The sequence below is a fragment of the Triturus cristatus genome, chromosome 11 (assembly GCF_964204655.1).
Source record: "Triturus cristatus chromosome 11, aTriCri1.1, whole genome shotgun sequence".
In the NCBI taxonomy this organism is placed as follows: domain Eukaryota; kingdom Metazoa; phylum Chordata; class Amphibia; order Caudata; family Salamandridae; genus Triturus; species Triturus cristatus.
In genome coordinates, this window is record NC_140594.1 from 1,144,987,423 (window position 1) to 1,145,002,893 (window position 15,471).

The 15,471-nt window shown below is 41.3% G+C and overlaps 1 protein-coding gene across 1 annotated transcript in view; it reads right to left on the reverse strand.

Annotated features, from left to right (window-relative positions):
- LOC146788598 (tenascin-X-like) overlaps positions 1-15,471 on the reverse strand; it is a 694,637-nt gene that overhangs the window by 617,022 nt on the left and 62,144 nt on the right. Inside the window, exon 9 of the mRNA XM_085633173.1 lies at positions 2,630-2,884. Within this exon, the coding sequence (XP_085489299.1) occupies positions 2,630-2,884 (255 nt within the window). The remainder of the gene's footprint in view (positions 1-2,629; positions 2,885-15,471) is intronic.

A 15,471-nucleotide genomic window follows, 5' to 3' on the forward strand; every position in this document is an offset into this window, starting at 1 on the left:
ATCAACCTCTGTAGATATCTTGCCATAAGTGATGGTCTTTGCCAAAGATAAAAACTGATCAAGAAGTGAAATACAATTAAAGCTGGTAAAGGTCATCAGAATGTGGCCATTAAGGATGCTAAAAATATCCCTCTAATTTAACCGTGTAAAGGTATCAAATAATTAACAATCTTGCATACTGCTTTATGTCTCTGTCAATCAACTTAGAACCCAAGCCATATAATAAATACCCACATTGTTTAAAACACTCATCAACAAAAAGCTTTTCATGCACTGCAAATTCTTCTCAGGGGAAGGAAAATATGTGGTCTGGATACAGAAAAGCAAAGCTCATTGTCCTGTGTATAATACGATATTATTTAAGCACTTGCAATTCAGAGCATTTTTATCCCCTCAGATCAATCTTTCGCATTGTGAAGTCCAATGCTCTGCAAACAGAGCACAAATAAACAGTGCAGATATCCATTATAATAGATGTCAAGCTAGATTCAGATAATTCATTAAACCAAGTGAAATGAGGGAATAAAGTAAAATTGGTTCAAATAAAATGGAGGCCATTTTGGTTCCTTATTCTCTAATCTTAGTTATGAACACAAAGTAAACATATTTCCAATCTGAAAAAATGCTCCTTAGAGCATCCACCACATTGTTTGCTTATTTTATTGCATGTTTGAAAGCTCTGCACATTAGGGAAGTGTGGAACAATGCCCAGTGTATGTGCTCTGACCCCTAGAACATGTAAACATGTGGCTAGTCCCAGATTCACCTATCTAACACTCTTTGAAGGCCATAGTATATGGAGTAGAAGCTATACTCACAGCATGGAAAGTTAAAGGTCACCTGTGGATTGCAGCACTTATTTTTCAATCCAGTAGTGTGAAATGGAGAACTTGGCTTCAGGCATGCCAAAGTCTAGTTTAAATCTGTGGACAGACCTCTCAAAATCATCATTATGGTAGGTGAAAAACTTCCTATTCATTATTAATGAGTCACACCTATCAATACCTTGCAGTTTATAAGGTAGGGTGCCTGGTATTTAAACATGGGACATGTAGAAATTTAAGAGTACTCTCTAACCTAAATTGGGAACGTGGGTGGTGATTACGATGGCAGAGGGTTTGCCAGCACCAGCCGTCCGGTGGATGGCCATCCTCCATCAGACAATGATTCTCCGCCCGCCAAATTCGGATGGCGGGGGGAATCATACCGCGACCGTGGTGGGCGCAAAGACTGCCCGCCACGGATCTACCACAGGCAATCATTCTGATTGCCTGGCGGACTGTCCAGATAGCATAAAATGGTGTCGGTGCCTAGCAGGCACTGTCTGCCAGATTAGGATGCTGGCCACAGCGGGCCTTTTCATGGCGGGTAAACCGCCATTTAAAGGGTGGCAGATAAGGCATTCGGGGGCCAGTTGCGTGCCTCCCTTGTGTTGGGGGCGGTGGTGCACCGTGGGGGTAAAAACCAAAGGAAATGATGGACGGAGTGTTGAAAATTGCAAGCACTCACCCAACTGATCTGGGTTTAATCCATCACCGTTCTTTAGCCCACTCTGCCACCCCAGTTCAGACATGGCCATATGCAAATCAGTCTGACCCTGTGCCTCATGGGAACAGTCCAGCCCGAACTGCCAAGCCATGTCTTCCCTGGACCGGAAACAAGCATCCTAGGACCGGTTTCTGGCATTTCAGCCGTCTTCAGCCAGGCTTGCTTGAATCCAGTGGCAAAGTGAGCAAGGGACTCACGTCTGAGCATACCCTGCCAACTTATGGCGAACAAAGCAAAAACCAAAGGAAATGATGGACGGAGTGTTGAACATTGCAAGCACTCACCCCCAGTCAACTGATCTGGGTTTAATCCATCACCGTTCTTTAGCCCACTCTGCCACCCCAGTTCAGACATGGCCATATGCAAATCAGTCTGACCCTGTGCCTCATGGGAACAGTCCAGCCCGAACTGCCAAGCCATGTCTTCCCTGGACCGGAAACAAGCTTCCTAGGACCGGTTTCTGGCATTTCAGCCGTCTTCAGCCAGGCACTGTGGGGGTACCCATGGTACACCCCTACATTTCACTGCACTACGTGGCAGGCACCACGTGGTGCCTGCCACGCAGTGCAGTGAAAAGCATAACATGCATTTTTAGCATTGCGGCGGGTGCTGCAGCCAGCAGCACCCACCACAATGTGAACAATGCATGATGCGACTGCCACGGTGGCAGTCACATCGTAATCTGATGTGCGGGACCGCCGCGTTGCAGGCAGGCGGCCATATGCACCGTTACGGTTGCGGGCGGACTTGAGTCTGTCCGCCATCGTAATGACATCCTTGGTTCAGAATATAATTGTTATTCTCTTCAAACTTTCTTCCATAAAATGTTTTCAAAATAATAACCACAATTAGATGAAATCTAAGAGTCTGAACTCTCTTTAAGGCAGATACAATAAAGGTATGCTTTCCATGAAATTTGTAGTCAAGGCAATGGTGTTGTCTCTGCTTGTTGAATTTATAATCTATATATTTCTGTTGTTGTTTTGTTAGTTAGTAACATTATCCAGTTTATACATCTTTACACGATTGGTATTGCATCTGTAATTGCATATGAGATTACTTTTACAATGAAAATACTCACCTGTATATTCTGATATTACATACTCATTTCCCAAATCACCATTTTCAAACACAGCTGAGATTATGAATGTGTAGTAATTTCCAGGTATCAAATTTGTGATGGACACAAATTCAACAAGTGTGGTAACATTTGAGGAAGGATTTCCTGACATTTTCACCAAATAGGAGCGTATTCCGTTAGTCCCTGGTACCCAGCTCAGTGAAATTGAATCAATGGTAACTTCTACGATGTTAAGATTCGAAATTTGATGGTTTTCTGAAATAAAGAAAACAGAACGTGAATTAGTATCAAACTGACTAGAACTACCTTCACACCAGTCCTTCCTCAATGCAACTCAATTGACCTTTTTTATTCAGTAGTCACAAAGGATCGGACAAAAAGTGTGGTAAAAATCTTAAAAAGTTGAAGTATCTGCCTAAGACACATATTTTGGCACCTAATGAACTCAAACAAAACCAATATTGTGTATAAAAATAGTGGATAAAGGTTTCAATATAGTATTCCTATATACACTGATAAGTACATTACAGAAATAATGAGACAACTCTCTGTTGACTCGACTATGAAAAGTTACCCGGAAATCTAACCACAGCACTACACACTCACATGGATAGATCGTACCAGAGGGAAATAATCACATAGGAAGAGAAACAATATCTCTTTATGTAACACCCAGTTATGGCTACCATGTACATAATGCTAAAAATACACAAACCAAGATAGACTCAGAACTACAATTTTTCTTGCATAGCCTATCATCTTACATTAATCACTCAAAGGATAAACTCCAGAAATTGTAGAACATTGAACTGCAGAAGAATTGTCTACTAGCAACAATCACTGGGCCTCTTTACAAAAAAATAGACACAAAAATGGGCTGGAAATGGTAAGAAAAGCTCTGTCAACCAGATCCATACACATTCTGGAGAGAAATGAAATGATCATTGAGATGCTCCAGTACATTATTTCACATTTCATATTAAGATTTTCCGACAAATGCATGGCCCCGAAATTGGGGGTCACATTTGCCCCACTGTATGTCCGCATCACTTTGAGAAAGGTAGGAAATTTCTGGAGCTAGGATATTCAGAAAGTGCACCATAACAGAACACAAAATCTTCTAGGGGCATCCCATAGGCAATATCTCGTTGAGACGGGAGCGTCTACACAAACTCTTGCCTGGTCGTATACACTATCAGTCAACAAACTGAATATATACATTACCAAACCAGTTTCTAAATACTCAATGAACTACCTGGAACTTACCCCATACATCGAAGATAATAAAATCAACAGTCCGATTCACAGGAAGGAAGGAGCATCTAATGTAATCCTACATGCAGAAATCTGCCATCCTATTAGCATTATATAAAATATTCCAAGACTGGAATTTATTAAGCCAAGAAGAAATTACGTCAAAAACAATGAATATCAGGTAAATTCCCAGAAAATTAAAACAATATTACACTACAGAGCATAGAATCTCAATCTACTTGACTCAACCATGGCTGAAGTTTCAAATTTGGACTGTATTACCCTCCTACATGACCACATACCAAGTTTGGAACCAGGATCAAAAGATTTCTCACTGACATAAGCCACCAAAAACAAAAATGGTCTTCATATCCTTAGAAACAGCGCCCAGAAACACGGAATATTGCTAAAGGGCAACCCAAACAGACGAGATCAATGATTTTTTCCGGATTGGGTTCTGTTGTGCAAAAAATCTTAAACAATTCCTATGTAGTCCCGGGCATAACAGTGGGCGAGCCCGGTGCCCTGCTGCTGAGGCTCGTCATTCCTCCCCTTCCTGTCATCATGTGAGACTACTTGCGGGTCGTGCGCAGACGGAAGCGGTGAGCCCTGAGCAGCAAGCTGCGATGAAGGGCTCAGTGGCTCAAGGATGATAACAAGCGGAACCCACGGTGAAAAAATCCTGCAAGGAGACTACGGCTATGTCGAGGATTATCTGACCCCCGTGATGACATGGCAGAATCTACGGGGTAATGAACTGGTGCTGAGATAAGAGGTAAATGGAGGCTTTAGGCCACCATGGCTGATGTCGAAGCCAGAGGAGGCTCTTAGGTGAAGAAAAGGGCATATTCTCTGTCCAGATACTGGAGTAGGTGTCCCTTTGTGTTTTTTGTGGGGAGGTTCTGTGGCTGCAAGTGTGAAAGTAGCCTGGAAAAGTATTTGGCTTATATGGTGTCCATATAGCAGAACTACAGTGTCCCACAGTGATCTATAGTGTAGGAGTTAGAGACACTCATTCTGGAGGTATGGACTGTGAAGTATGCAGCAGATGATCCTGAGGGGATCAGTACGAGGAGCAAGAGCTTCAGCTGAGGCACCCACCCCTCCAGCGTTGACTCTAAAGGCTAAGAGGAAAGCAGCGCAATCTCGAATTCCGGCAGCCAGGAGAGGAAGAGCTATACAGAAGAAGAGTGGGGCGGCGAATACTGCAATGGATCTTGTATTCCCAGGTTCCTCTCCCCCGGCACTTACTTCCGCAGGGTCATTGCCAGAAATGGATAACAGCAATAGGGGCCCTGGTAGGGAGGACTCGGGGGCCTCAGGCAGAATCGTAAGTTAATGGAGGTGGATGTTCCATGGTCCTCCGGCATTCAGCAAGAGACTGACTGGGATGGAAATGAGGTAGGGTCTGCGCAACTGGCTGTAAGAGAAGTAGCTGAGGAGAATAACAAGATGGTAGGGGTGGGCAATCCTCCTAAAGACTACCTGTATTTTCTAAAAATGATAAGACAACACAAATGGGCACCAATTTACTGCCTGTTGTCCGTACATCACCTGGAGTGGTATTTCAAGTTGCTCTGGAAATGTATCTGGTAATAACCTGGGTCAGAGAGGGCAGTCTGTACAAGGGACAGGTCTAGCTGCGCCTATACAGTCTGCTCAAGGGAAAGGTCTGGATCAGCCTATACATGAATGCAAGATACTAGGCTGCCCAGGGTTATCGTATCCCTCAGTATCCCGCAGTCTCCTGATGAAACCATTCACCTAAGCAGCAGGGGGCTAGAAACACGACTTTCGTTTCAAGGGGCAGCAACATTACGAGCCAGCCTCCACTGGTCTCAACGCACCAAATGCAACAGCTTTTCGAGACTATTTTGGGAGAAATACACGACTTTTAAACCTCTCAGGCCCAAGAGCTCTCTCTAGTACATGAGAGATTAGAGAAAATTGAGAATATGGTACAGCAAATACCAGAGCGATTTAAAGAATTGGAGCACGTGTATCTGACATTGAGGACCACTCCCTGTCATGTGACTCAGATATTGCCTCTCTCCAGAAAAAGCTGCTGACCTCACAGTTAAAGAAAGACGAGATGGAGAATTACGCTAGACGATCTAATTTGCGCTTTACATGGATACCGGAGGATAGTGAACACTTCAATGGTCAGTCTAATCCTTTGGTTATGAGTCGAAGATCAGAGAAAATATACTTGAGAAAGTACCAAGGACCTTACTATAATGAGGGTCCATAGAGTCCCCTCCCAGAAATATCCAGGATGCAAGTATCCCAGGACGATGATTGTTAATTTCTCTGATTACCGCATTAGAGAGGCCATTTTAACTAAAGCGATTCAAAAGAAGAATATTGTCCCACCCGATGGATCCAAGGTGAGAGTGTTCTCCGATATGTGTGCGTCACCAGCAGGAAGACTTTGTGGGCATGATGGGTCAATTCGAGAGTGCAGCAGCGAAAATTTCTATCGTCCATCAGTCCAAAATGAACGTTTTATGGAGAGGACAGTTTCATCTATGATCCATTCTTGAAGAAGCTCAAGAAATACTACAAAAGATATCCCAAGCAAGTGGAAAATAGGAAAATGAGGAGTTTCTGAGAAGAGCGCGATCTCCAGGACTTTAGGACTGTAAAAGCTCGGTTTTTTGTATGATCATTTGCAAGTGATATATGCAAGTGGTTTAGGCTTAGTTACTTGCACTTGGTAATTTATGTCCTTTGCACTTTGTGAACTGTGTTCACTTTAACTGTGCTCACTTTTACTACTGCACTTTGTTCTCCTCTATGGGGATTATGTATTGGGTAAAGCTACTATTATTTTCTGTTGTTATAGGTATTTTGTACCAGACAATTAGACTGCACTTTGCACTTTATGCACGGTGCTCACTTTCACTATTGCCCTTTATTTTTCCTCTATGATGGGGGAATGGTAACTACCATGCTGGATTAGGAAAAGTGTGTAGCAACCTCTTCTTGAATAAGTAACGGATACAGTAAAGATGATTTGCACTTTATGTATTACCCATTTTCGATACTAGAATTAGCTGGAACATCAGGTTTTTTTTAGAAGTTCCGGCAGACAAGGATTCTTATATGCATGTGTTTTGTGTGTGCAAGAAATGAGTTGCCTTTTCCTATGTTGAGGGGTTTTAGGCTTTGGCCAATAAAACCAGTTCCAGCTTGATATTTCTTGGTCTGTGTGGGCACTTAAAGCACAAGCACTGTTTGTTGATGGTAGTACTTTATACAGGAGATACTCCGAGGGTTACAAGTCATAGGATATACAGCACCAAGGGGGAGGTGGATAGACGTACAACCAGGTGCCAGGACAAGGCGCCTTTGTTTGATGGGTTGGCTGAGGAAAGGAGGTAAGGGCTACCCCCTTCCTCAGGTAGCTTTGGAAGGTAGGGGGTGGTGGGGTGGTGGGGTGAAGGATTATAAAAAAATGGGCAGGAAATAGCAGGCCAGTAATGAACAAGAAACAGGATTGCAACGTAACCAAGTTCAGGGGTCAAGGGGTATGCTGCGGTCTTTATGTCACTGAGGGGTTAGAGGTAACTTCAACAAAGGAGACAGTACAAATTAAGGTCTTGCGAAGGGGAGAGTTTAAAATGTATTAGTTGGTTGTGTTAAGGTGCTATGTGTTATCCTGAAGAACATCACAACCACTAAAGTTAATCTCGTGCAACGTAAATGGGTTTTTAAATGTACAGAAATGAGGAACAATGTTAAAATGGTTCGACTCATTCTCCCCACAGATGATTTTTTTGCAAGAGACACACCTTAAGTCCAACTCCCCTAATTTATCACACCCCAGGAAGTATGCTCAGGCATACTTTGCTTCGGCACATACTGAAGTATGGAGGGTGGGTATTTGACTTTCATCTGCGCTAGATTGGGAGGTGGGAAAAATGATTCGGCATGAAGGAGCAAGATGGATTTGGATTGAAGTCCAAGTTAATGGGGTAGGGCTAGTGTTGTTGAAATACTATGGGCCAATTTATGATGACATTAAGACCTTGAAACAGATATATGGCTTGTTGATAAATGCCCATGGCTCCAGTTATGGGAGACGATTTTAATTTTATTCAAGATTTAGGCCTAGATACGTCAAATAAGGGTAAACAGCAATTACAACCAAAGACGGCTAGATTATTAAGAATCATCAAAGAAGATTTTGCCCTATTCGATCCTTGGCGGGTAGATCACCCAGGCTTTACTCAGTTTACACGCTATTCAGCTAGATTTAAAACAGCTTCACGATTGGACTTCATCTTGAGAAATAACCAAATTGTAAGAGGGGAATCTGTCATTTTTTCTAATTTGTTTTCTGATCATTCATTAGTCTCCCTGGTAATATATTTACCCACCCCTAATAAAAAAAATTAAGGTGGTACTTTGATACTGAATTGCTCTCGGATCCAATATGGATCTCCAAAATTCGTGAGTTTATACAGTAGTTTTATAAAGAGAATAATATTACAGAATCAGGTGTTATGGTCTGGAAAGCTGATAAGGGCTCTTTTCAGTGATGGGTAATTGCATATAAGGCTAATCTACATAAAGTGAAGCAACATAAGATCGAAGAATACCTGTAGATCGAGCTAGGGGAGATCTTACGTCCAGGCCCCTAGGAGATCCTGAGGAGGAGTTTCTTCAGCAGGAATTAATAAGGGCAATAGAGCAATTCAATTTTTGTTTTATTCTCGAAGAGATCTCTGGAAGCAAAGCTTTTCAACAGAAGTATACGAAGAAATCCAAGAGATAGGAAAATTATTAGCCTGGTCAAATAAAACACAACAGAGTAGGCAACTAATTCCACAAATAAGAGACCCAAGCACTGCGAGTCCAGTTAGTGATAAAGATAAAATTGCCGAAATGTTTGTTTCTCACTTTAAGAAAATTTATGCAGAGACCCAGCTAGTTAACACCCAGGTCCTTGAGGAATTTTTTCCAGAAGTTCAGTTACCCATGATTACTAAGGATAATTGTAAGGCTCTGAATGAACTAATTTCACCCGCAGAACTAACTGAAATTGTAACAGGAATGGCTAGTGCTCAGGTAAGTGGTAATGATGGAATACCGATTGAAGTCTATAAGCTGGTTTTGGATGATCTCTCCCCTTTTTTGTTATTTTTTATTATTCCTGTACAATCAGATTATGGGTGGGTTGCTGTCTCTGACAGATTCAAGGAATCAGGTGTGATTACTATCCTGAAGAAAGATAAGGAACCTAAGGGCCTAAGCTCCTATCACCCAATAGGTCTATTAAATGTAGACTACAAGCTTTGTATGAACATTTGGGCAAATGGGATCTCAGGATGTGCGCAACAGGTGGTACACGCTGACGAAACAGAGTTTCTGCCCGGTTGATTGATGGCTATGAATACCTTTTTTTAAATTCAAGCTATCAATTATTTTTCAGTCAGAAAGGATAGAGTGGCTATCGTAATGATGGATGCAGAAAAGGCATTCGATCTAGTGGATTGGCACGCTCTTTTATTTTTATTTTAGGGAAGTTTGGTTTTGCACCCCACTGATAGAAATGTTAAGAGGAATTTATAAGGGGGCAATTGCAAAATTAATCATATCTGCGGATCAGGCGGGTAAAGTGGTGATTAGGTGGGGTACTAGGCAGGGTTGCCTCCTCTCCCCCCTTCTATTTTCCCTTTTTATTGAGCCACTGGCAATAAAGATCAGCTCTAACACATCAATTCTGGCTCCCCTAACAGGAATGGCAAAAATTAAGCTGTTTGCTGATGATATGATTTTATATCTGACCTTAGATAAGGCAAACAACAAATCCGCACTAGGGGAAATCTAGGCATTTAAAGGGGTGGGGGGAGGTGGTCTAAGGTTAATCAGGCCAATTTTTCTTGACTGTTTCATATAAACTCTTAGAAAGATGGTCGCTTTTACCTCTGTCTATAGGAGGCAGGGTTTCCCATTAAAAATGTCTATACTTCCCTTGCTGATGTTTCTGTTTCTAAATCTTCCTTTAAACATATCATTCCCATATTTTAATGAAGTGGATAAAGTTATCTGTGACATTTTATGGGCAAATCAAAACCTTGGGTCAAACTATCCATTTTACAATTAGATGTTGAGCAGGGGGGAAGCTTGCACTACCTCACTTCTCTACTTATTCTCAAGCTGCGTTAGTTATCTTACTAACTCAGCTAGCGGCCCCTTCGTCGAAATGTGAAAATTTTTTGTTAAGTCTTATGCTAACAGAAAGCGCAATTAAGCTACCAGCATTTTTGCCCACTACAAAATTACCTAAGAAAACAAGATATAAGGTCGTAAATATAATTACAAATCATACGCAGCGGTTTATAAAACTTACAGTGTTCCAACATGCCACGCATACACCTCTCTCTAAGTCTGTGAGCTATGGGGTCTCCACCTTTCACAAAAGGGACTGCAGTCCTATAATAATCTAGGATTTTGTAAGCTAGGTGGTTTCTATAATGGTACCAATTTCATAGCATGGGGATCATTTGTATTGCAATTTGAACCCCAAAGTCGAGAGCTGTGGTTAAGTTTTAGGCAGATAGCATGCTTTCTTATAAATAACTACAACATAATTAATGAGAGGGAAAGAATAATCCTAAAAGCAGGCTTTGAGTTGAATGAGTGGTGTTGGAAACTGGTATTGGTTACTCCCCAGGGTACGAATAAGATTCTCGTTGAGGTAATGCTTCCTAAAAGTGCTCAGGAAACTAATTGTTTGTTTAACATTCAGAAATGGCAACAAGTGTGCGAGTCTGGGAATAAAGCTCTGAGAATGTCTTTTCTTTCTCGTTGGTTGGTGTATTATACTCCCCTCAGACTACATAATTGGTTTCCATCAATCCCGAATGAATGTTTGAGTTTCAATTTTATGGGGGCAGGTGAAGGGATACATATATTGTTTACATGTCCGAGACTGCAATACTTTTGAGAGGAGGTTTTTAGGTTTATTAGTGATTGTATGTCTTTGGTTATCCTATCATCAATGTCGCTGGCCTTATTTGGTTTTTCTCGCTCAGGTAGTCAGCTACCAAAACATAGGTAATACTTTGTTTTCATAGCTATAGTGGTAGCTAGATCCTTGGTGTTGGAAAATTGGAGATCACCGAGGGTGCCTATAATGGGATAGTGGCTTCCTAAGTTGGACCGGACCTACCAATTTGAAGAGGTTTACTCAAGAAGGGTAGGGGCGCTTCGTAGATTTGGAGCGACTTGGGAGGGCAATGTTCTGGTGACATTTGCAAACGAGAATGTGCAAAGCAGGGTATCCTCTGTGTAAAATTAGGGGTGTTAATCTATAAACTTTGTTTTAACTGTTAGATCGCTCCCAGTTTGCAGCAATATTTTTGGTACTCTTGCATCTGTATTTTAGGTAATCCATGTTTTTTTATATAGAATGCTGGTTATATATGATATAAAATAGAATATGAATGTATGCAATTTATTGTGTAATGAAATGTGAGATTGGGTATCCATGATTATTATGTCTGTTTTTTCCTGCTCAATAAAAAAATATTTAAAAAAAACAAAAAACCAATTCCTAAGTACATGACACTTCCAGGATGCATGGATCAAGAAGAGCACCTTCTTCACACAACAGGTATTCTTTACCGGCCATGATTGTTCCACCTACAAACTTGTGAATAATAAAGAAAAATAACGTATCTTATTGAAAGGGACACAATATAAAATCATTACTTGGATCAATTGCAATAGCAACTTTGTGATCTATATCATCAAATTCCCCATCACAAGATAAATTTAGGTAGTATGTTCAGATAACTTAAACAACGAATCTAGGAACACTACCGGAACACCCATAAATGGGACACCAAACAACCACTGTTGGAACACTATCTAGAGCACCATCAGCTTTCACATTCATAGGGATTGAACAAGTCCACAGGCACATAAGAGTGAGTGGTCTAAAACTTAGACTAAGACGATAGGAAACAAAAACCCTCCTTAGGTTTAACACTGCCCAAGAGGGACTTAATAAGGACTAGGAAATGCATTTCTGGCTATAGATTTCATGGTCTGTAATGATTAGAAAATCAAGGATTTGTTTTCAGATATTTATTCTCTCTAAGACATTAAAGCGCAAACTACCCCGATTACAGATAAGGTTAGAATTAATGTAGATTAGACCAAGTGAGTACCATTCGAAGATGACGACCAGTAATATTAAAAAGGTCATACATGGTGATGCTGGACATGGTGCTACTATGTGCTGAAGCCACAGCAACACTGGTATTTAAAGGGGACCGACAGGTTACACCACACGAATGGAGACCGCAGTGATTACCCAGCCGAGACCACAGAGACTGAGAACCATGACTCTCAACTCGATTACTGATCTTTGAGGTTATCACCTCTATTTTCAGCAGCTTGTTTAGGGTTACAATACAGTTCTATTCCCCTCCTGGGGATCTGCCAGAAGGATTAAATAGAGGCCATGCCTGCCTACCTAACAGCTTTGGGCCTGATTGCGGTCACAACACAGGACTAATGTTTTTATCAGGGTCTCCCTGTGTGAGATTAATAAAGGCATGTCTGCTAGCTGCCAAACATCTCCTGTCATGGTTGAAATCTAATATTAGCTCTCGGTCTGATATAGCATCATCCCAACCCCGAAGTCTTTCATTGTGGCTGAGTGCTATACTTGCTCCCCACAGGGCAACAGTAACCCTTGCTCCTGGCCCTCCCTGGAGCATTAATCTCACAAAAATGTAGATTTCATTATTTGAGATGTTTGAGGATTCAGCACTGTTTGACCAAACTTGCTGATTTCTTTTTGTTCACACAAAGGCAAAGAGTCCAGAGAAAGAGCAGGATTTAATTGGATTTACTAAATTACATAGTTACACATTTAAAGATTGAAATGAATAAAGGTATACAAAAGGTGCAATTTGAATCCACATTCCTGAATTCAACATTTCAACACATAAAAAGTAATTCTCATGCTGCTGATTAACACATTGTAAAGATACTCTTCCTAAGGTATAAAGTTTTAAAAACATTTCTCTAATAAAACATAGATCCATTTAAAAACCTTTTGCTGGTAAAAATGTCACTATTAATAATACCTCAATTTAAATTGATGGAATATGAAAGTTTTGAAGATTGTGCCTGTACACAAATGTTGCAGCAGGGAAGGGGTTGTATGAATTCCTACGTGGCTATCCAGAAAAATATAACTTTACACCTCATTGTTGGATATTAGTTAGTATTAAACCAGCTCCTGAAAATATATCCTCACAGCACGAAAACATTGTCAGAATTGAAGCATAGGACTGTAATCTCCATCAGGAGTAGAGCCCGCATTGAAAATTATCCACCTATTCCAACCGAGGTACTCAATGACGACATGTAGTTTAGAAACCTTGGGGAGCAATCAATAAGGGAAAATTCATTGAGACACTAGTTCTGAATTGCGGCCACAACAACAGAGTAACATCTAAGAACCACTGCTCGGGTATCTAAAAAAGTGAGGGATACAAAATAAACGGTGACACTTTTAACAGTACAAGCACACAAAATATACATATGCATTAACAATGATGTTCAAAGCTTAACTCTCTTGACGTGGAATAATTGTGGCTAGCCACAGTCCAACCAGGACTCAAGGATGGAGCTGAATACCCAAGGACAGGATCTGAGACTGCCACAATTGAGGAGGATGGCTCAGTATAGAAGAAAAGAGGGATGAGCGAGTCCCTGTATTTGGTGGGGTTAATAGATTATCTAGTGGAGGTTAGCTAGTATTAGGTTGTCATTTTCAGAAAAAGGAGAGGTTGTGATCTTTAAAATGAGTTGTTTGCAATTTGCTGAAATATGTCAACAGAAATTAAGGCAAACATAGGTGTGACTATGAGGAAGATTATTTCAAGTAGAAGAGGCATGCAAAGGATGGAAGGGCAAAATGAGAGGTGACCACCAGAGGGTTCAGGTAAAGATCAGATATTTATGCTGCATTTTAGAATATACAGGGGACATTTGAGATGACGTGCCATTTGAGAATGCAATACTGTAGAGAGAAACCCCAATATTTACATGTGCAGATAGGGCTACATCAGGTACTTTGATAGGTGCTAATGTGAGGTAAACAGTCAGTTCATTGTTATGTCGCCAGTAGGCCACCGCTTGAGCAAGGAGTGCTGATCAGCTCTGGGGGTAGAAGTGTGAAGGTGTGCTTGGATGCAAACATTGAAATGATATTCTGCAAATGCTGGAGGGGATTTCTACTGATGCTCATCCACAGTCTGGAGCATTGCGTTAATTATAAAGCAAGTGGGATTCATTTAGGACCCCTCTTCTCAGTTACTGAGCTAATAAGCAACAAATAGACATGTAAAGACTGCAAGCTGCAGGGGATGCCCCTGGGTCTGGTTTACTGTGGTGAAACGTCAAGGATCCATACTCCCAACCAGAGCCCTCACAATAAACTTTGAACTTGTTATTAACTTTCTCTTGCACTTCTGTACTTCCATACTGTTACTTACCTGGTACAACAGGGACCTCCACAGACTACCTAACCAACTCCTGTTCGCTGCACACCCCTTGCCCTGGTTTTACTGCCCTTTCTCCACTCCCCACTTGTGATACAAGTGTTTACAGTGTCTGCTCCATGGAGTGGTTCTTGATTTACAGCCAAGAGTCCACGGTGAAGCATGGAAATGAAGACGAGGAGACCCTGCTGCTGCACAGACATGTGGCCTTGCCGCCGAGGCTCCGTCCGATGATGAAATTAGGAGCAACAATTTGAAGAGGGGAACGAAAAGCTAAGCTGTCTGTTCATACAGATGAAAGATTATGTATGACAAGAGGTAGGATTATTTTAATGGCTAAAAATGTAGATGTGGGGTAGAAATCATAATGATGGCATACATTTAGATAGACTAAAGAGTGAACTGCCCTGGTGACCTGTGATGCATATTAAAAGGTTTAAATGCATGGACAGCATCATCTTCTTACGTTTCCAGGAGTGGGAAAAATGTTGCTGGAGCACTGCAAGTCTTAAGAATAGTTAACTTTGGGGTAAACTGGCATCAAAATGTGCCTGAGACCCATCTTTGGCATGGGTGGACCGCTAGCATGTTCCTGTACACTAGCAGATGTGAAACACCTATGCCTAAGAGTAGGTCTAGAACCAAATGTCCAAACAGCCCTTCTTCATCTGCTAACGATTGTTGGCCTTCAGTGGTACCATTGAAGGGTTCAATTGCCATAAATGCCTTCAACTGCAGGAGAACACATCTTGCAAGGGTTGTTAACAACAAGTTCTCTGTTAGACACACACCCAACACCTCTTTATGAAAAAGCATTTTCAATGCAATAGATCTCGCATTTTTTAGAGTTAGAGTTATTGACCTTGTGTAAATGACAATGTTTTTTACCTATGAGGTTTTTTTTTGTAGCGGAATTATGTGGCAGGACGTGCAGTGGAAAAGTATTATGGGAATAACAGATACTGGGAGACACAGATAGTACGTGTGGCTAAACTAAAGAGAGAGAGAATAGAAGGAAGTGGGATTTAGATCTACAAAGTTTGGGCACTTGAGAGG